The following is a 21,342-nucleotide window of genomic DNA, read 5'->3' on the forward strand; positions in this document are numbered from 1 at the left end:
CCTTCCCTTCCTCCATGGTCTTCTGTTAAGTTTCTCAGGATCCACATATGAGCGAAAACATATGGTATCTTTCTCTGACTTATTTCACTTAGCATAATACCCTCCAGTTCTATCCACAATGCTGCAAATGGCATGATTTTATTCTTTCTCATTGCCAAGTAGTATTCCATTGTATATATAAACCACATCTTCTTTATCCATTCATAAATTGATGGACATTTAGGCTCTTTCCATAATTTAGCTACTGTTGAAAGTGCTGCTATAAACATTGGGGTACAAGGGCCCCTATGCATCAGCACTCCCGTATCCCTTGGGTAAATTCCCAGCAGTGCTACTGCTGGGTCACAGGGTAGTTCTCTTTTTCATTTTTTGAGGAACCTCCACACTGTTTTCCAGAGCAGCCGCACCAGTTTGCATTCCCACCAACAGTGCAAGAAGGTTCCTGTTTCTCCACATCCTCATCAGCATCTATAGTCTCCTGATTTATTCATGTTAGCCACTCTGACCGGTGTGAGGTTATACCAATTTAACTTCTGATTGAGAGGGAAATAATTCCCTTTACCCTTTCCTTTCCAACACCAAATTGTTTTCTCTGTATGTCAAAACAAAAGTTTGTCAATCTAGATAAACCACCTAATTTCCTTGGGGTTTTAAGGCTTGTACACTAAGGCTGACTCTCTATTTCTCTTTCCATCTCCAAACCTAGCAAACTTAACATGCACATCTAAATAATGGCAGGCAGAGACACTTGATTCCACTCCTATTCCTATCCCCTCCAAAATAAATACAGGCTCTCAGCTAACTTCTCCACAGGTGTCACATTTCTAGATATCACTGAAAAGGAAGAACTCTTTTTTGTTTACAGTTCACATGGACAGGTTTCTCTCAACACACCTTCAGTAGCCATACCTCTCCAATGTACTTTGTATCTGATCCCAAACTCTGAGTAGATAAATGCAAAATAACAGTATCACCTCCTAGGACTACGATCATTTAAGCCTACCTCTAGTTAAATTGTATGTATGTTTTAAATCCATGTGGGCAAATACTACCATCATACCATCAAATACTACCATCATACACAGAGCTATGGAAATGCTTCCTGAAACAGGTAAGAGCTGCCCCTGGGTGGGTGAAATGAACATACCCAGAAGCCCAAGAACCAAAGATTTAATGATGGACTAACTAGCATTGTTGGTAGCTCGTAGGATGGCTCCTTGAGGGATCAGCAGCAGTTTTCCTTTTCCTGAAGGGTTCTTGCTGTTCGTTGTAAGGTAGAGTTTGGTGCCAGGAGGCAAATTTGCCAAGTTGGCCAGATTAGTGGCTGGTAGCTGTAATGTTGCCATTACTAAAATGGTAAAGGGGAAAAGGGAAAAAAAAAAAAAAAAAGAGGAAAAACAGTTATGATAAATTTGAACTGAGGTCAATGCTATCTCTAAAATTAAAACGACGTAGTAAGATACTTACTGAAAAACATCAACAGTAAACTCTACAGTTTTCTTAAATACACAAGGTGGACAGTCTTAAATATCTTGCTACCTAAAAAATAATCTGTATACTAGAAGAGCTTGCTGTAAACTAGAAAGGAGTATTTGTACATAAACAGGGTGACCATATGTCCCAGTTTGCCCAGAACAGTTCCAGTTTATAACTGTGTCCCAATGATTATTAATAGTAATTCTTGGGGTGCCTGGGTGGCTCAGTCGGTTAAGCCTCTGACTTCGGCTCAGGTCATGATCTCACAGTCCGTGAGTTTGAGCCCCGCGTCGGGCTCTGTGCTGACAGCTCAGAGCCTGGAGCCTGTTTCGGATTCTGTGTCTCCCTCTCTCTCTGACCCTCCCCCGTTCATGCTCTGTCTCTCCCTGTCTCAAAAATAAACAAACATTAAAAAAATAAAAAATAAAAAATAAAAATAGTAACTCTTTTTACTCTCACAAGTACTATAGTTTAGACAGTCAATGAAATAATCACCTTATTTATGGATGAATATATATTTCCTCCCAATTATTTAAAGCCCCTTCAATCAATTGCTAGTGATGAATGAATCTACTGATTTGAAACTAGACTTCTTATCTCTCTCACTTTCTAAGAACTAAGAAAATGCCACAGTTAACAACTGGCACATATACTATGAAACTATAATTCAGCTTTTTAAAGTCTTACCTATGTCAAAGAGCTTTCGCTTATCCCTTAGAATTTACTTCTTGATGCACAAGGCTGTAATCCTTTAAATGAGATTCTTAAATGGAGACTTACACATCAAAACTTCTGCAAATGCTCTGAATCCAAATCCCCACAAAATGAAGCATACAGAACCATGTGAGTTACCAGAGGCAAAGGACTCTCATGGCCTCCTCCAGCCTGCTGGACTAGTCCTCCTTCTCATTACTACTTCACTGTGCAAGGTTTGGGGAACCAAGAACCTAGAAGCTACCCCAAAACATCAGGGACTGATATTAAAACTGAGTGCCATTATCTCTCCACTACTGACAGAACTAATCCCACTTTACACCATATGCATCTGAGCAAACCTCTCTGGTCTGTCACCCGTACCCGGAAGTCCAGCCCCAAACTGCTCTCCATTCCTGATCTGAGTCCACCTTCTCAGGCCCTCCTCCTCCCCCCATCTCTTTCACCAAGCCCCCAGGAATTCCTGCTGTGGTCAATTACACCCTTTAGAATCTCCACCTCTTTCAACCTTAATGTCTTTTTGTGTACCTAAACACTAAAAGTCCTCTGAAGATAGGACTTCCTCGAAGTCCCTTAGCTAAAAGCTGGTTTTTTGTTTTTTAATCTTACCTCAGTGTATGAGGGCCAGGACTAGAAGAGAAGCCTTTTTGCTCTCCAGTTTGGCTTTCAGACCATTACCACCCCTCATTCCAGAGGAAAAACCTGCTGGCTCCTGTTAGGATCATGCATGGCTCTACCACCTTACCCCTTGCTTTTCTACTCTCATTTACTGAACCCCTAGTCACTTCCCCTCACTTGCTAAAGACTGACTCCTGACTCAGTCTTGCTGTATGCCAACAACTGTCATCCTCAGTGACAGCACTGCAGATGACCTGTTTAATTCTCTGGCTTCTCAGGTACTTCATTTTCTAAACTCCCAAGATCATTTCTTCCAATCTATCTCAAGCACTCTTTTTTTAAGGCCACAAATGGACTTTGTCATCACCAGCAATTCATCACCTCTGAAATCTTTATTTTGGACATCTACTACCTTCTTTTTCTTCTTTCTTATGAATCTTTTATATTTATTTTTTATATTTTTTCAAGTGTATTTATTTTGGGGAGGGAGGGGGGACAGGGAAAGAGAGAGAGAGAGGGAGGGAGGGAGTAGAAGGGAGCAGGAGGGAGGGAGGGAGAGGGACAAGGAGAGAGAGAGAAAGAAAATCCCAAGCAGGCTCCACACTGTCAGGGCAGAACCTGCTTGAACTCACGAACTGTGAGATCATGACCTGAGCCAAAATCAAGGGTTGGTAGTGTAACCATCTGAGCCACCCAGGTGCCCCTATTTTATTTTGAATATATAAAGCTGGTTCTGGAATTAGTTTTGGGTTTTTTTTTTTTAAGATTTTATTTTTACATAATCTCTACACCAAACGTGGGGCTCAAACTCACAACTCCGAGATCAAGTCACATGCTGTACCAACTGAGCCAGCCAAGCACCCCTATTATTTAGTTTTTAAGTTTTCTTTTTTTAATTTAATTTTTTTATTCAAGTACAATTAACATATAGCATGAGCTTCAGGTATACAATATAATGATACATCAGTATCTCAAAATGCTGCTGATAAATGACCATCCCAAGATTTTAAGTCTGAATACAACCCAAAGTGGAGAAAAGGTCAAACAAAAATTTTGTCAGACCAGAAAGCAGTTATCAAGAAAAACCCTCTATTTCTATTACTCTTGCTAAAACACACACACACACCCCTCTTAAACTACTTACAGATCTCTACGTAAAATGTAACATGAAGATTAACATATTTTTATATACTCCTTATAGCACTAACCAACAGGTTTTCTTAGAACCAAACACTGAATAAAATCACTAGCAAAGAACAGTTTAGAAAGAGCTGCTGCTGAAAGGGCCCCGCAACAGTATCAGTTACCTGAACCCTGGGATCCACTCTTCTGAGGGCCGGCGGCAGTGACCTGAGCCTTGGTTAAGGCTTGCACTGGCTGAGCAACAATGGTGCCTCCACCTCCGCTCACAATTGCTTTGGCAACTCCTTGGGTCACAACTTGCTTTGGACCAACAGCTTTGGCAACAGAAGAGCTGGCCTTGGCTACAAGGATTTGGCCGCCACTGATTGCTACAGCCTGTTTCACTGCTGAAGGTAAAGTGGACCCAACTGGCACCCCAACGACCTGTTGAAAATAGAGAAGAATCCAGCAGTGCTTCTTCTCAGTCCTTTCAAGGACTCTTCGAACAGAACAGTCACTCTGTTCTAGCAAAGAACAAAGCAAAGTCCTAGCTATGACTTTAATTTAATCCTCTAGGAATGATACCTATGATAGATGTGAAAAACATTTCTCACATTTTGGATAGTATTACAATAAAAAGCTACAGTTTTTGTCTTAACCCCAGCTACTATCTAGAACTTATTTTATGTGTTTTTAATTAAAAAAAAACTTAGAAAATACAGAAATACAAAGAAAAAATTTCTACTTTTCCAGATATAACCTATTTTTAAATTTTACTTATTTTTATTAATTTTTTTTTTAACATTTATATATTTTTGAGAGACAGAGAGAGATGGAGTATGAGCAGGGGAGGGGCAGAGAGAGCGGCTGACACAGAATCCAAAGCAGGCTCCAGGCTCTGAGCTGTTATGACAGCACAGAGCCCGATGCGGGGCTCAAATCCACAAACTGTGAGATCATAACCTGAACCAAAGTTGGACGCTTAACTAACAGGGCCACCCAGGCGCCCCATAAATTTTATTTATTTATTTATTTTATTTTATTTATTTTTTTAATTTTTTTTAAATGTTTATTTATTTTTGAGACAGAGAGAGACACAGCATGAGCAGGGAAGGGGCAGAGAGAGAGGGAGACACAGAATGTGATGCAGGTTCCAGGCTCTGAGCTGTCAGCACAGAGCCCAATGCGGGGCTCAAACTCACGAACTGTGAGATCATGACCTGAGCCGAAGTCGGACGCTCAACCAACTGAGCCACCCAGGCGCCCCAATTTTATTTATTTTTAAAGTAAACTCTACCCCCAACATGGGGCTCAAAATCACCACCCCAAGACCAAGAGTTGCATGTTCTATCAACTAAGCCAGGCAGATGCCCCAGAAATAACCTCTTGATATTTTTAATGTATTTGCTTCTAACTCTTTTTAATACACATTTTAAAAGATTTTTAAAATATTTATTTATTTTTGAGAGAGACAGAGCATAAGCAGAGGAGGGGCAGAAAGAAAGGGAGACACAGACTCTGAAGCAGTCTCCAGGCTCTAAGCAGTTATGACAGCACAGAGCCCAATGCAGGGCTTAAATTCACAGACCATGACATCATGACCTGAGCTTAAGTCGAACACTTAATCAACTGAGCCACCTGGGTGCCCCTTCTTCCAACTGATTTTTAAGAAAAGTCATCTTTTTCTAAATACTTCTAATGTTTCATTTCCTTAAAGGTCAACATTGGTTAAAAGGTCTAAGCAAGAATATTTTTTTAAAAGACCCAATACCCAAATTATGAAAGTTGAAAATATCTGGTTCTGAAAATATTATAAAGTGAACTCTTTCAAGTAAGAAAATACTACAGAACTCTTCAGACAAAGTCAATAGAGGATGTTAAATTACAAGAAACAATTCAATTAATGGTAAATTGGGGCAGGGTTTCCACTTCCCAGTTCTTTATTTCATAAAAAAGAACTTCTCACCAGGAACTAGTTGCAAAGAGACTTTTACAAGATTAAAAGAATACCCAAAGACCTGCTCTCTAAAAGTGAAAATGAGAAAGCATAAGTCCTTCTCACCCATCAGATTGGAGTCAAAAACTTTAAAGTCTGATAACACCAAGAAGTGGCTAAAGGGTCTGGGGAAATAGGAACATCTATCTGTTCCCTGATGAAAGAAAAGTAAGTTTGTACAGCCACTCCAGAGAGGTACTGGCATATCCACTAAAATTGAAAATTCACATACCCCATGTTGTAACAATTCTACTTTTAGAAATATATCCTAGAGAAATCTTAGACACATGCTCAAGGGAACATAATGTCCAAGATAGCATTATTTATAATTACAAAAAAACTGTCAACAAACTTAATACCTATAACATGTAGCAACATACTTAACGTCTACAGGTAGAGTAATGGATAAACTGTGGTATAAGACAGACAATGGAATAGCATACACTAGAACTACATGTATCAGCATCAACAGACTGACAGTACAAATCCTGAATGGAAGGGGAGCTGAAGAAAAATAGGAGCTGAAGAAAAACAGAATATATATATAAAAATATATTTTACGTAAATCTTCAAAATATACATTACATGTTATTTATGGCTATGGATTTATGCAATACAAAAGTATGAACTCGAAAGCTACACATTCACATTCATGATAGTGTTGCTCTGGGGAAGAACAAGTGGACTTCAACTCTGTCATGTTTTACTAGGAGAAAATATGAGATGAAATAAATATGAACGTGTTAATTTGGGGTGGAGGATACATGGGTATTGATTATATCATTGTATTTTACTGAAATTTTAGCATCTTTTTTCAACTAAAAATAACAGGATTACCTAAGATAAATGATAAACATGCAACTGATGAATGAAACTTTTAAGTTAAATAATTAATAAATCATACATGGTTTCTTTTCAAAGAATGTGAATACAGTAAAACACACTGGCCACATGCTTGGACAGTATGACTGATGTGAAGAAAACGGTCCCCTAATCAAGTGTTATAAATCACCGTGTAACAAAGAACAAAGAGTACAGGACTTTATAAGCAGTCAGACCTGTCTCCCAGTTTTGTTCCACTATTTTGTAGCTGGAAAAGTTATTTAATGTTTGTGAGCTTTAGCCTTAGACAACTCATTTATAAAATATGGATTTAAGATCATGAGGCATAAATGAGGATAAGTTTATCAAATGCCTAGCCAGTATGATGAACACAGTAAATGATAGCTGCTGCTCCCCATGGCACTCGTTATAATTAACTGAAGAACAGTAATCTAAGAGGCTACACGGAGATGCAAAGGATACAGAGTGCCAAATGGATAAGCATTTGGCTAGGGCAGAGGACCTTAGTCTTAAATCCTAGACTCATTTAGTCAAACAGAAATTAAAGTATAGGGGCGCCTGGGTGGCGCAGTCGGTTGGGCGTCCAACTTCAGCCAGGTCACGATCTCGCGGTCCGGGAGTTCGAGCCCCGCGTCAGGCTCTGGGCTGATGGCTCAGAGCCTGGAGCCTGTTTCTGATTCTGTGTCTCCCTCTCTCTCTGCCCCTCCCCTGTTCATGCTCTGTCTCTCTCTGTCCCAAAAATAAATAAACGTTGAAAAAAAAAATTAAAAAAAAAAAGTTAAAAAAAAAAAAAAAAGAAAGAAATTAAAGTATATACCAAGTGGTATCTGCTTTAAAATATCCTAGAAAGAGAAATAAGATTAGCAAAATGTTGATAATTGTTGAAACTGGGTAATGGGCATTACAGGATTCATTACAAAAGTCTCTCCACTTTCATGTAAGTTTAAGGCAGGATGGAAAGGAAGTATGGAAAGGAAGAAGAAAAGACTCAAAGACTCAACGGGGGAAAGCAAGTTAACTTAGAGAAGAAAAATCCTCCCAGCTATACTGGCGTGGTTAAAACAATCCAGATCTCTCTACTCTGACGGTATAAGCCTCATTCTGAATGCAACATGGAGTGTCGCTGTGGCCAGAGCTGGGCATAGTCACTTCCCCTACAGATGTGGAAGTATAAACTCTTTTTATTAATCAGCTTTTTTTTAAAGTTTATTTATTTATTTTGAGAGAGAGCGAGCAAGCACATGAGCAAGCAGGGGAGGGTCAGAGAGAGAGGGAGAGAGAGAATCTCAAGCATGTTCCACATTGTCAGCGCAGAGCCCAAAGCAGAGCTTGAACCCAGAAACCATGAGATCATAACCTGAGGTGAAACCAAGAGTCAGATGCTCAACCAACTGAGCCACTCAGGCACCCCAATCAAGAACTTTTCTGTGTATTTATGGAAAAAAAGTTTCTTAACATAGGAAAACATTTTTGGAATATGGCACAAAGTGCCAGTTGAATCCCAATATCCATTCTTGTTTTCTCTCTCACAGTAAGAGAGCCCCCAGTTTTTAGCTATGTGGACATGGTCACATAGAATATTTCCCAGCCTAGGGCTGGTCTTCTGATTTCTGGCTAAAAGAATAGGAAGAGAAGTGATGAGTGCAAATTTTGGGTTATGCCTCCTTACACCTCCTTTTCTCTTCCTGCTGGCCAGAAATGCAAACATGGTGGCATGAGATAAAATGGTTATCTTATTAGCCCATAACCTGAGAACCAAATTTTGAGAATGGCAGAGCAACAAGACATGAGTGTCTAGATTCTTGATGATTGTCAAAGCAACATACTAGAACTGCCTACTGGTCTTTTATGAGTGAGACAAAAACTTAGGCTTCTGGTTTTTGTATTTCTCTTTTATAGTAGTCAAACTTTTTTTCCCAAGAGTCTTCACATTTCCTGAATATATCAAATTTAATAATTCACTGCATGAACTAAATTACACATCATCTATTTTCATGTTCCTTTTTTTTTTTATTTTTTAAAATGTTTATTATTTTTGAGAGAGAGAGAGAGAGAGAGAGACAGAGCATGAGCAGGGGAGGGGCAGAGAGGGAGGGGAGACACAGAATCTGAAGCAGGCTCCAGGCTCCGAGCTGGCAGCACAGAGCCCAACATGGGGCTCGAACCTACGAGCCTTCAAGCTGTGAGATCATGACCCGAGCCAAAGTCGGCCGCCTAACTGACTGAGCCACCCAGGCGCCCCTATTTTCGTGTTCCTAAACCAACAAAGAAAGCAAAAAAATCTTAAAGGAAAACATATGGATTGGACCGATTTTCTTTTCTAAAACTCCATGCATCTTAACTTGCTTTTCTCAGCTGTACCAACCTCTATTCTCACTCAACGGCTTCAAAATTTCCAGGATATGACATATGTAATCTCTCCCAAGAGCTAAATAAAATGTGGTATCCCAAGTTGGCCACAGGAGGGCAGTTTTGATTAGCAGAGCTTATCCACTAGGAGCATACCACTGGCAAGATTAGCACCCCCCAACTCCCCCCATCTTGTTTGAAAAAAGAGAGAATGAGGAAGTCTGGAATTCTACTGGGGAAAATCCTACTCACAGCTGTCTACAGACATCATAAGGAAGACTCTTAAGTAGGTCACTATAACCTCAAATTAGTTTTTCTTTTTTTTTTTTTTTTAACCAATATAACACTTTGGCCTAGAAGGTGAACTTTTCCCATTCACAACACTTCTCTCTGCATTCCTAACTTCCTTTAGTGTCACAAAGCAGACACCCTTTGTTCTATATTGTTGTAAATATTTCACTTTGATTCATGCTCTGATTCAGTGTTTTTGTTTGTGCTCTGTACAGACCTTTGCAAGTCAGAATTTACTTTAACAACCAGAAAGTAAGAATTCTATGTATGCAATTTTCTCTCCAGACACTGAAGAGTATGGCCAATTATGATTTAGTACTTAATGATAAGTACATGGTATTCCTGCACATTTACATAGGATTTGTCCGTAGTCATTTAAGCTACTATCATTTATTAAGCGCTCGCTCTGTGCTAAGTCCTTCATGTACAATGGTTTCTAATTCTCCTATAACTCTGAAAGGCAGAGAAGGGTATTACTCCCTTTTACTAGATGAAAAAACAAAGTTTAGGAAGACAAACCTGCCCAGGTCACACAAGCAAGGAGTGGCTGAGATCTGGAAAAGGCTCTAACTCCAAAGCTCACATTCTTTTTACTATGCCACACTGGTTCTTTCTCACACGAACCCACTAAGTACTTAGCTGTCCCTTAAAACAGCACCTCTCTACTTTCATGAAAAAAGATAAGCTGTATTTCTATTGTGCCAAAGTTGAATGGAAGGTAAAACAGTATCATTTTGCTCACGCTTCTGCTTTCTGGGCAGGCATAGTTTCTGGGCAGGCACTTCAGCAATAACCAGGGACAGTCTGTACTTGCAGACAGCTCCTTATCTGGAGTCCAAAGCATACACTAAATTTCCTAGGTAAACAGGAAATGTCTTTTCTCATGGTCTTCTGCTTTTGCGCATTTCTTTCACACTCTTCTATGTTTTTTTCAGGTGCCCTTAAACTCTATTCAGGGCATTCTAGCACAAACCCATCCATTTTTTCTTAGTTCTGCATTGCCATTAAGTAGGTGGCAATGTGACAAGAAAGCCAATACAGTTGTTCAGCAACACGGAGGAGTGGATTTGCAAACTGCAAAGTGTAAAAAAGTGAAACTAATTTGCTCAGAGCTTCTGAGCATAAACAGCAATGCTATATTGACTCAAAAACCTAAATCAGACATTCCATGTATCTTTGGTGAAGCAAATTAGATTCTGCAGAACATGTAAAATGTGTCTGAGTAACAAGCCCAAATAATAGTAACAGAAAGGACTTTGCCAAAAGGCTTGCCCCTAAGGCCAAAAAAATGGAGCACTGGGAAGCAGTTGGGGGGTGCCTGTCTTCGTGATTCTGACTAGAGAAGCCCCAAAGTCAAATATGATGCTATAGCTTGGTGGTTCCTAATTTTGCCTAATCACATGAGTCAGCAGGATAGCTTAATAAAAATCCAGATTCCTAGGGCCCCTAAGAAGATTCTGATTCAGAAAGTTTGAGATGGGGGCCTCAGTATCTATATCTATACGTTTTAAAGTTAATTTATTTACTTATTTTGAGAGAGCGAGAATGCGTGTCCATGTGGGAAAGAGGCAGAGAAGGAGGGAGAGAGAATCCCAGGCAGGTTCCGCACCGTCAGTGCAGAGCCCAATGCAGGACTTGAACTCCCAAACCACAAGATCATGACCCGAGCTGAAGCTGGACACTTAACCAACTGAGCGTCAGTATCTATATATTTTAATCATCAGAGGAGTCATGACCAGATAAATTTGGGAAAGTGGTTAATGGATTCTTATAAATTTTAGAACCATACAGATTTTAGAACATGAATTTTTGTCTCAATTCATGTGTAGCTATCTAAACCAAAATATCTAAAACCATTTTTCTATTTTAAAGTACTCTTCTCAAAGCAATTCATCTATCCCTAGATAGGCTGGCTTTCAAGTTGAAAAGCACTTCATGTAATATTCTGGATAGCTTTACAATGTATCTGCCCCCAAAATGAGATAATTTAACTATGTTCTAAAAGCGTGTTTAGGTTCCAGACAATGGCTCACAAATTTTAATTAGCTCTGCAATGGAAGATTATGGAATCAGCAGACCTAGGTTCAAATCCTGTGTCACTTGTTAGCTATATACTCTTAAGGAAGTTGGTTGACCCCTCAGAGCCACAGCTTCCTTGTTTGTAAAATGGGGTTCAGAGTATCCACCTTACAAGGCTGTTTGAGAATTACAGACAGCGTGTGAGAAGAGGACACACACAGGCACTCATAAGCACAACCAATGCAGGAAAACATGAATCTACATGCAATTTTATAGTTCTCTCGATATATTAATTCCTCACATCTCCAAATTATAAAACAAATAAATTCTCTCGAGGGTCAAGAATCAGGAAAAAAAAAAAAAAAGAGTCAAGAGTCTGTAAAGAGATCACACAGCCTGAACATCAGAGGTGTAAACTGTAGCACTTGCCTACCAGAAATAAAGAAAACAGTAGACCTTGGTCCCGTGGCCTTTACACTTGAATCAAGTGGGAAGTTGTGTACATGAAGTCTATCACCTTTATTGTCAGACGACAGTGTCCCTTTGCCTCTTCAACTGTTCTGGGGCCCTCTACAAGACACACCCCTGCTCTCGTCAAAGATTACTGCAAGAGCAGATGGGTTTAACATTGACTGACTTGCTTCTCCAACATGGCTTCCATCTACAGGTTTTCCAGGAATCAGCAATCCTATCACCTGAATCTTGTCAGCACCTGCCTATTATTTAGGCAAATAATGTTCAATTACATAATGACCTCCCCATCCCTACCCAATTCAAACCTTGGAGGGCTGAATCTTTGGTGACTGGGATGTCCCTTCTCCAGCAGTTAGGACCTGTTTTTGAGGGGACACAGCTATCATGTGACCCCCTTTCACAGTCACATACTGAGGGAGTGGTGACTGGCTGGCAGCTCCTGTTGCAGGCACATGAGAGGCTTCACCAGGTTCCTGTTTGATGATTACCTGGCAACAAACATGATAATGACACTGAATAAACATTCCATGAAAAAAGCCACTAATATCTGAATCTATTCAGCTTGTAGGAATGAATGAATGAATGAAGCTCTGTAAAAATTGACCCCACCAGAAGAGTAAAACAAAAACAAAAACAAAACAAACAAAAAAACCCCGCTTAAATATAGCCCACAAGAGCTATCAAAAGGACCACAAGTAGGATTTGGATTTGATCCTGTATTTCTGCAACCTAGTCCATTTGTTCTGGATTTTGGTGGCAAATGGCAGAAGAAACAAACACACACAACGTTTGTGCTCTCTGGAGTTACCATCTTGCTGGACTCCAAAGGCTACCCTGTGGACACTACTGAATAAATGAAAACATGTTGCAGAAGTAAGATCTTAAGAATTAAGGCATACTAAAAAGTAACGTGTAGTAAGGTAGTGTCCGTCAACTCCAATATGCCACAAAAATTATTATGTAACAAAACCATATCAACTCATGGGATAATGCCCTAACAAATACTCACTTTTGTGAAAGCTCCAAGTCCTCCAGTTATAGGCTTGGGACTCTGAACCTTAGGGTGACTCCCAATTGGACAAAGAGGTGGCATAGATGCAAACAAAGAATCCTCCTGCTGTGTATGTAAAAATATACACTGTTCAATTATGATACAATAAGTGATTTCAGATATCCCAGTCACTTATATTTAACATAAATCTGTGACATCCTCTAGCAACATAACCAATACACAAAAGCAAACTAAAAGCTCAAAACTCTTTGGAGTCTTCCAAGCCCCCACACTTGCATTTTAATATTGTCTTAGAAACCAAATGCAAGGAAAGGCTATAACCTGGCAAGAACCTACTCATCTGTGCCCCTCACAGGCTGGAAAGACTCTTATCATACATTTGACTCTTATCTAACATTTGTAGACTCTTATCTACAATGTAGATACAATGTAGACTCTTATCTAACAATGTAGAGTCTTATCTAACATTTGACTGACTCATTGGTGTACATGTCTAGTCCCCTGCCAGGTCGTAAGCCACTGAAGAAGACTGACACTGTACTTTATTTCTTTTCTATCCCTAGAGTCTAGGCACTAAATAAATAAATGTAACAGGTGGTTAGAGTGTTTTAGTATTTATACCCTTTCAATAGTACTTACACAACTTGACTTATCTTTACTCCAAATAAATACCCAACACAGGCAGAAATTTTTCAATAAGTATTTAAAAGACAACAAAAAGAACCTGAAGAGTTATTAAATGCAAAAACAATGAAGGTCAACATTCAAAATTACTGTCACTTGTCTCTAATTCTCAAATACAAATTGTAAATTTCAGAGGCAATTTGCCATAAATTAGGGACAAGTAACAAAGTTAAGAACACTGCTTAGCTGTGTAATGAAAAGATCAACAAACATTAAAAAACAGACTGGCAGAGAATTACAGCCTTCAAGGCAATTATTACAATTTAGGCATTCATGTAACACAGTGCTCACAGACAGCACTGAACTCAGAAAAATGTCACCTTGGACCAGAAAACTATTCAACAGCATCACCATTAACTGCTTACATATAAGCACCATTAACTGCTTAGCACTAGTCACATAGGAGATGATCTCTGAATTCTTAGTTCTTTCTCACACATGAGTTTATACCTCAAAGTCTCTGGGCAGCCATGACCATGATGAGTAAGCTGAATAACTAACCAAACAGTAGGGACTATCTTTGCTAAACAATGAGCAGATACCTAGCACTCTTAGATGAACAAGTCAGAGCATACCTGAAGTTCTAATTTTAAAGGCCTTCTTACTCTGAAGAAGGCGGGGGAGAGGACAAAGAAAAAAAATTGTGGAAAGATAAGAATCATTTTCAAGTAACTACATGGCTGACACCTAGAAAAAAAGTGTATTTACTCCTTATTGGTACAAATATAGGAAGAAAAGACGTATACTGCCAGATGAATAAGGAAAAATTTTATGAGGAGAAATGTGTAACAAAACTGACCCCTCCCCCCCTCAAAATAGCTGCCTCCTCATCATAGTAAGTTTTCAAATAGATACCAACTGTCCAACTGATGGAAGTATTGAGAAAACACTTTCTACACTAGGAAAAGGTCAAGAGTAAGGTAGGGGAGTCTGGAGTAGATGGTCTTCAAGATTCTTACTAGCTTGAAGATTCTACTTAAATTCTTGCTGAGCTTGAACTTACTGTCTTTAGAAACTGGCAAAGTGTAATAATGCAATAAGAGTATTACCTTGACAGTAGATGTTACAAAACTGCTTCCATGAATTTTAGGAATAGGGGAACCTGTTCCTTGGGAGGCCTGAGAAGCAGTAGAGAGCTTGTTTGTAGGACTTCCTGATAAGCAAGGCATATTTAAAAATAAAGCACAAAGTAAAATTTACAAAATGTAACTTTAAAGTATTTTCCACCAACCTTCCCTTTTCTCCCAATATTTTTCATTTTCAAAGGTTGAAAACTCACAACCATGAAATTATTATAGAAAAAACACTTAGAGATTCCTCCTATGAAGTTGACCACCTCGTTAACCTAAAAATAGACAAGAAGCTAGTAAGGACATGTAGAAGAATAAATAAGTAAACATTATATACTCTGCTATTTAAATAGAGACACCAGAACATAATGATATTGGTTATTTAACAATGTGCCAAATGTATGCATTCAAGTGAATGCTGGCTCCATAAAAGTAGTTTCACAGGAGGCTAGACCTGTTCCAAAGTGCTGCCAACATTAAACATTTTATATTCCGTCTGTACAACTGCCTTTAGGTCCTGATAACAGTAAGTCTCATTATCTATAGCCAACAATAAATCAAGACCAAAATGGTATTTGATCACCTGCTCCATTTACCAAACTTGCCTACAAAGACTTTTGGCTGATTCCTAAAACTAAACACCCTCAAAGATTCCTATTTGGCATCTCTAAATACATTCAAAAGGCTATTAAGTAATTTCTGAAAGCCTTTTTTTTTTTTTTTTAAGTTTATTTATTTTGAGACAGAGAACACGCAGGCACAGGGAGCAGGAGGGAGAGAATCTTAAGCAGGCTCCATGCTCAGTGTGGAGCCCCGCATGGGGCTCAAACTCACGAACTGTGAGATCATGCATGACCTGAGCTGAAATCAAGAGTCCGACACTTAACCAACTAAGCCACCCAGGCACCCCTGAAAGCAGCATTTTTAAAGGAGCTCCACAGTTACAATCATGGTTAAAGGACCTAACTTTTCCAAAAAAAGTACCTGGAAAGACCCAACATATATTCATGTGTTAATTATGTTTAAAAAAAAAAAAAAAATCAGTCTCATTGTAGTCACTTCTCTTTTCACTATTTCTCTTAAAGCTACAGAAACTTAGAAGCATGTGTTTACATAGTTTAATTGAAGGGACTACATAAAATAATGTTAATGAAAATACTGCAAAAAAACCTGAAAAGCCCTCTGTAGTTATAGGTTATGGTGACAAACACAATGAATCCAATTCTTATTCTTCCTATCAGAGGTCCCTTTTTAGAACTGCAGAGTTCAATTTCCTTCCCACACACAAAATTTACCTTATTCACAGAAAAGTAGAGATCACTTTTTTACTTGACTGGTGAAACACATACATGGTCCACAAAGGTATTCTTTTTCTAAAGTTTAATTTGGAAAATAACTACATTGCTTGCAGGCCCAAAAAAGAATTATCCTCCAAATAAAAATAAAACATCTTTTTTTTTTTTAAAGAAAATTAATTATGGCCCACTTTTACTCTTTAGAAATTAAAAAGAAAAATTCCTAAAAAATACAACTTATACAAAAAGTACATCTTCCCTCAAAGAAACCGCACTGGAGTTACTATTCCAGATCCCCTCCTCTTTTTATAAAGATTTCATTACTCCATTACATGACTACTAAGTCCACACTAAGATTTCATCTTTACGAAAGACCAAACCTTTGGGATAACACAAAGACTGATCAAACGCACACCTGTACTGGGAGTGGTGGCTCCAATAACCTGCCCTGGCTTGTCCAGGATAACATAGGGATTATTAATGACAGAGCTGGCAGTGCCTTGCTTCACATGGACTGGAGTGGAAGTTGGGGTTCGAGGCAGCGGTGATGGACTTGGAGTTGATATGGGGGAACCTTTATTAATAAAAAAGAGAAAAGAGAAACCAAATAAACAAAAGAGATCTACTCAACCCATCTAAGGTGATGAAGATAATGCAAGAGGGGCAGGGCTACCAGGGAAAAGAGAATGGGACTGTGTATTTCAGACAATGAGCAACAGCAGCAGTGTAGCTGAGGCAAGGATTAGTGTATTTCCCTCTCCACATCTTTGCATCAGCAGGGAGCTTTTGAAAAACAGATTCTGAGATGCTAGCCGAGACCCACTAAATATAAATCTGTACTTTAACAAGATTCTCCCCCATACACCCATCCCAAGGCACATTAAAGTTCAAAAAGCAGAGCTTTATATAACAGCGTGAAACCACTGAATCCCTAAATAAAACTCTTAACAACTTGGGCAGATTGTTATAATTACGGTTACACTCAAAGACACTAAAATTAGAGGAAATAAGTAAGTGAACAGCCAGACTTACAAACCAGGCAGGAGTTTTGATTTACAATTAATTTCCAATAGGTAAATAGGAAATTCACCCACCCAAAACAAGTCTGCCAATACTATGTCAGAGCTACAATCCGGAGATACCTGTTCCCACAGAACACTCTCAAAGGTTACCCACGTATCATTAAATATCCTCAATGGTTTTTGTATCGATCAAATGTGTCATCCATGAATTTCTCTAAACTTCAAACCAATTTCTATGTCAGCCTATTTCACCTCTGAAGCAGCAAGTTCCAAAATGCTTCTAACTTGTAGGTAAAATTATACGTCCTTCACCTTTCATGAATTTCAAAAACTTAGATATTTCTGCTTAGTTGTCTGTTTTTAGCACCAAAGACTCCTTTTCTCTCCCTTCATATACAGAAGGCTCCCACTGCCTAGATATTTCTGCAGACTCTCTTTCATGTCTTTTCTGAAGTGGTACAGTCAAAACCATAAAGTATATTCCTACCAGAAGCCTACCTAACATGAGACTGTCATGAGACAATGGACAATTCAACTTTAGTGAAAGTGAAGGCTCAGAACTACCCACTGATAACAGAAATGAGTAATGTTCTGTGTGGTTAGAGAGTATAAAAGACATTTCAATCCCAAACCAATTCCCACCTTTAAAGCTTTAACTCCACACCAAAAGGCCTCTAATTTTTCTTTTTTATTACTAGTCACTCTGGTTTCTATATATAATCCATAACCTTAATCTCTACCTTAGTTGAAACCATACATCTTAGTAAACATTTTACCTGCACCAATTCCTGGAGATGAAACTTGACTGCTTTGAATTTCATTTCTTTCCTTGTAACTATTTGAATTTCATTTCTTTCCTTGTAACTATTTCCATATGAGATGACTTCTGTTTTTGCTTTGTGACAACTTGCTAATTAACAGCTCACTTGTTAAATTAAAAAAACTCTACTTAAAAGAACTTAAAAAAAGAAAGCCATAATACATTCTGTCATTCCAACAATTTTTATACACATCAACTTGACACACATCACCTATATACCTGAAACAATCTTGCAGCTCATGGTGATGGGTTGGAAGGACTTTCCAGGTGACTCAGGATTAGGAATCTGACTTTGTGGCACAATTTTGCAGCTTGACGCTATTGGCTGAAAAGCTGAATTGCCATGAGAACAAAAGGTAACCTTCTGGGATGTTGTCATTTTGGTGGGCGTCCGTTCCAATGAAGACGGCAAAGAATAAAATGTAGTGTGTCTCTCAGCTTCAGTGTTGGCTGGGAATCCTATTTGAAAGGAAACAGGTCAATGACAAGTCAGAAATTGCTTAGAAATCGTAAAACCTTACTATCGTGGGAAAAGAATGAAACAATAAAGATCCCTTATTTCAACAATCATCTTTTTTTTTTTTATATGAAATTTATTGACAAATTGGTTTCCATACAACAGCCAGTGCTCATCCCAAAAGGTGCCCTCCTCAATACCCATCACCCACCCTCTCCTCCCTCCCACCCCCCATCAACCCTCAGTTTGTTCTCAGTTTTTAAGAGTCTCTTATGCTTTGGCTCTCTCCCACTCTAACCTCTTTTTTTTTTTTTTCCTTCCCCTCCCCCATGGGTTCCTGTTAAGTTTCTCAGGATCCACATAAGAGTGAAACCATATGGTATCTGTCTTTCTCTGTATGGCTTATTTCACTTAGCATCTTTAAATCACTCACTAGTAAAAAACACAATTGGCATATGTACGAACCCTTTATACATTTTTGGATGAAATGTAAATTATGTTTAGAATCATTTTATTAAAATGCTTCTTTCAAAAAATTAGAAAATATTAACTATAAAGCATGTATAATATAAAAAGTACACAAGTGTATTATGTTCTGCCATTTTTTATATGAACTGAAAAACTATAAATTACAAAAAAAGAAAAACTCAAAAGAAAGCATTTGTTGGGGTGCCTGGGTGGCTCAGTCGGTTAAGCGTCCAACTTCGGCTCAGGTCATGATCTCGCGGTCCGTGAGTTCGAGCTCCGCGTCGGGCTCTGTGCTGACAGCTCAGAGCCTGGAGCCTGTTTCAAATTCTGTGTCTCCCTCTCTCTGACCCTCCCCTGTTCATGCTCTGTCTCTCCCTGTCTCAAAAATAAATTAAAAAACGTTAAAAAAAAATTAAAAAAAAAAAGAAAGCATTTGCTTAATCTAATAATGCCCTATTTTGCTAAATGCCCATGAAGAAGATGCAACTGAAATTTAAATAGTTAAAATTTATAAAAAGACTAAATTATTAACATCACATTAAAATATAGGCTGAGAGAGTAAATTGATGCCATTTAGAACCAGTTTTATATAACAGAAGTGATTTAATGATATACTTATATACTTATTAAATGAAAAAATACCGTAGTCAAAATACATTTGCTGATGATATTATATTTTTAATTCCAGTACAGTTAACATACAGTGTTCTATTAACTTCAGGTGTACAATATGGTGATTCAACAACTCTAAACATTACTCAGTGCTCATCACAAGTGTACCCTTAATCCTCATCACCTATTTCACCCATTCCCCTATCCATCTCCCCTCTGGTAACCATCAGTTTGTTCTCTATAATTAAGAGTCTATTGTTTTTGTTGGTCTCCTTTTTTTGTTCATTTGTTCCTAAAACTCCACATATAAGTGAAATCACATGGCATTTGTCTTTCTCGGACTTCCACTTATTTTTTTTTTTTTTATTACTAGTCACTCTGGTTTCTATATATAATCCATAAACCTAATCTCTCCCTTAGCTGAAACCATACATCCTAGTAAACATTTTACCTGCACCAATTCCTGGAGATGAAACTTGACTGCTTTGAATTTCATTTCTTTTCTTATAACTATTTCCATATGAGATGACTTCTGTTTTTGCTTTGTGACAACTTTGCTAATTAATAGCTCACTTGTTAAATAAAAAAAACCCTACTTAAAAGAACTTAAATACTGTTTAGAGCCATCCATGTTGCAAATGCCAAGTTTGAGTCTTTTTATGGCTGAGTAATATTCCATTGTACATATATAGCACATCTTTATCAATTCATCAATGAACACCTGGGCTGCTTCCTAATTTGCCTGTTGTAAATAATGCTGCAATAATACTGTATCTTTTCAAATTCATGCTTTTGTATTCTTTGGGCAAATACCCTGTAGTGGAATTACTGCATCATACATATGGTAATTCTATTTTTTAATTTTTTAAGGAACGTTCATACTGTTCTTTCCACAGTGGCTGCACAAGTCTGCATTCCCCCCAACAGTGCACAAGGGTTCTCTTTTCTCTACATCCTTGCCAACACTTGCTGTTTCTTGCATTGTTGATTTTAGCCATTTTGACCAGTGTGAGGTGATATCTCCTTGTGATTGTGATTTGCACTTCCCTGATGATGGGTGACGTTGAGCATCTTTTCATGTGTCTGTTGGCCAACTGTATGTCTTCTTTGGAGAAATGTGTGTTCATGTCTTCTGCCCATTTTTTTTTACCTGAATTATTTCTTTTTTTTGAGTTGTATCAGTTCTTCATACATTTTGGATACTAACCCTTTATCTGATAGGTCATTTTCAGATATCTTCTTCCATTCATTAGGTTGTCTTTTGGTTTTGTTGATGGTTTCCTTTGTTGTACAGAAGCTCTTATATTGATGTAGTCCCAACAGTTTATTTTGTTTTTGTTTCTCTTGCCTCAGGAGGCATATCTAGAAAAATGTTGCTACTGCAGGTGTCAGAGAAATTACTGCCTGGGCTCTCTTCTACGATTTTTATGGTTTCAGGTCTCACATTTTAGACCCTTAGTCCATTTTGAGTTTTTGTGTATAGTGAAAGAAAGTGGTCCTGTTTCATTCTTTTATATGCTGCTGTCCAGTTTTCCCAACACCATTTGTTGAAGAGACTGTCTTTTTCCCAATGCATAGTCTTGCCTCCTTTGTCAAAAACTAATTGACAATATAAGCATGGGTTTATTTCTGGGTTTTCTATTCTGTTCCATTCATCTATGTGTCTGCTGTTGTCCCAGTACCATAGTGTTTTGATTACACCTTTGTAACAGATCTTGAAATCTGAGACTGTGACACCACCTGTTTTATTCTTTTTCAAGACTGCTTTGGCTCTTTGGGGGTCTTTTATAGTTCCATACAAATTTGGGGTTTGTTCTAGTTCTATGAAAAATGCTGTTGGTATTTTCATCGGGATTGCATTAAATTGCTTTGGGCAGTCTGGACACATTAACATATTTATTCTTCCATCCATGAGTATCAAGTATCTTTCCATTTGCTTGTGTCATCTTCAATTTCTTTCATCAATGTTTTACAGTTTTCAGAATATAGATCTTTCACTT

At 38.3% G+C, this 21,342-nt stretch overlaps 1 protein-coding gene across 4 annotated transcripts in view; it reads right to left on the reverse strand.

Moving 5' to 3' along the window:
* YEATS2 (YEATS domain containing 2) overlaps positions 1-21,342 on the reverse strand; it is a 115,707-nt gene that overhangs the window by 33,812 nt on the left and 60,553 nt on the right. For all 4 annotated transcript variants that reach the window (XM_023260359.2, XM_023260357.2, XM_023260358.2 and 1 more), the window contains 7 exons: positions 18,025-18,264; positions 16,379-16,537; positions 14,648-14,751; positions 12,912-13,019; positions 12,208-12,390; positions 4,116-4,374; positions 1,187-1,348 (listed from right to left, as the gene is read on the reverse strand). In XM_023260359.2, the coding sequence (XP_023116127.2) occupies positions 1,187-1,348; positions 4,116-4,374; positions 12,208-12,390; positions 12,912-13,019; positions 14,648-14,751; positions 16,379-16,537; positions 18,025-18,264 (1,215 nt within the window). The remainder of the gene's footprint in view (positions 1-1,186; positions 1,349-4,115; positions 4,375-12,207; positions 12,391-12,911; positions 13,020-14,647; positions 14,752-16,378; positions 16,538-18,024; positions 18,265-21,342) is intronic.

This window comes from Felis catus, chromosome C2 (assembly GCF_018350175.1).
Source record: "Felis catus isolate Fca126 chromosome C2, F.catus_Fca126_mat1.0, whole genome shotgun sequence".
Classification (NCBI taxonomy): Eukaryota; Metazoa; Chordata; class Mammalia; order Carnivora; family Felidae; genus Felis; species Felis catus.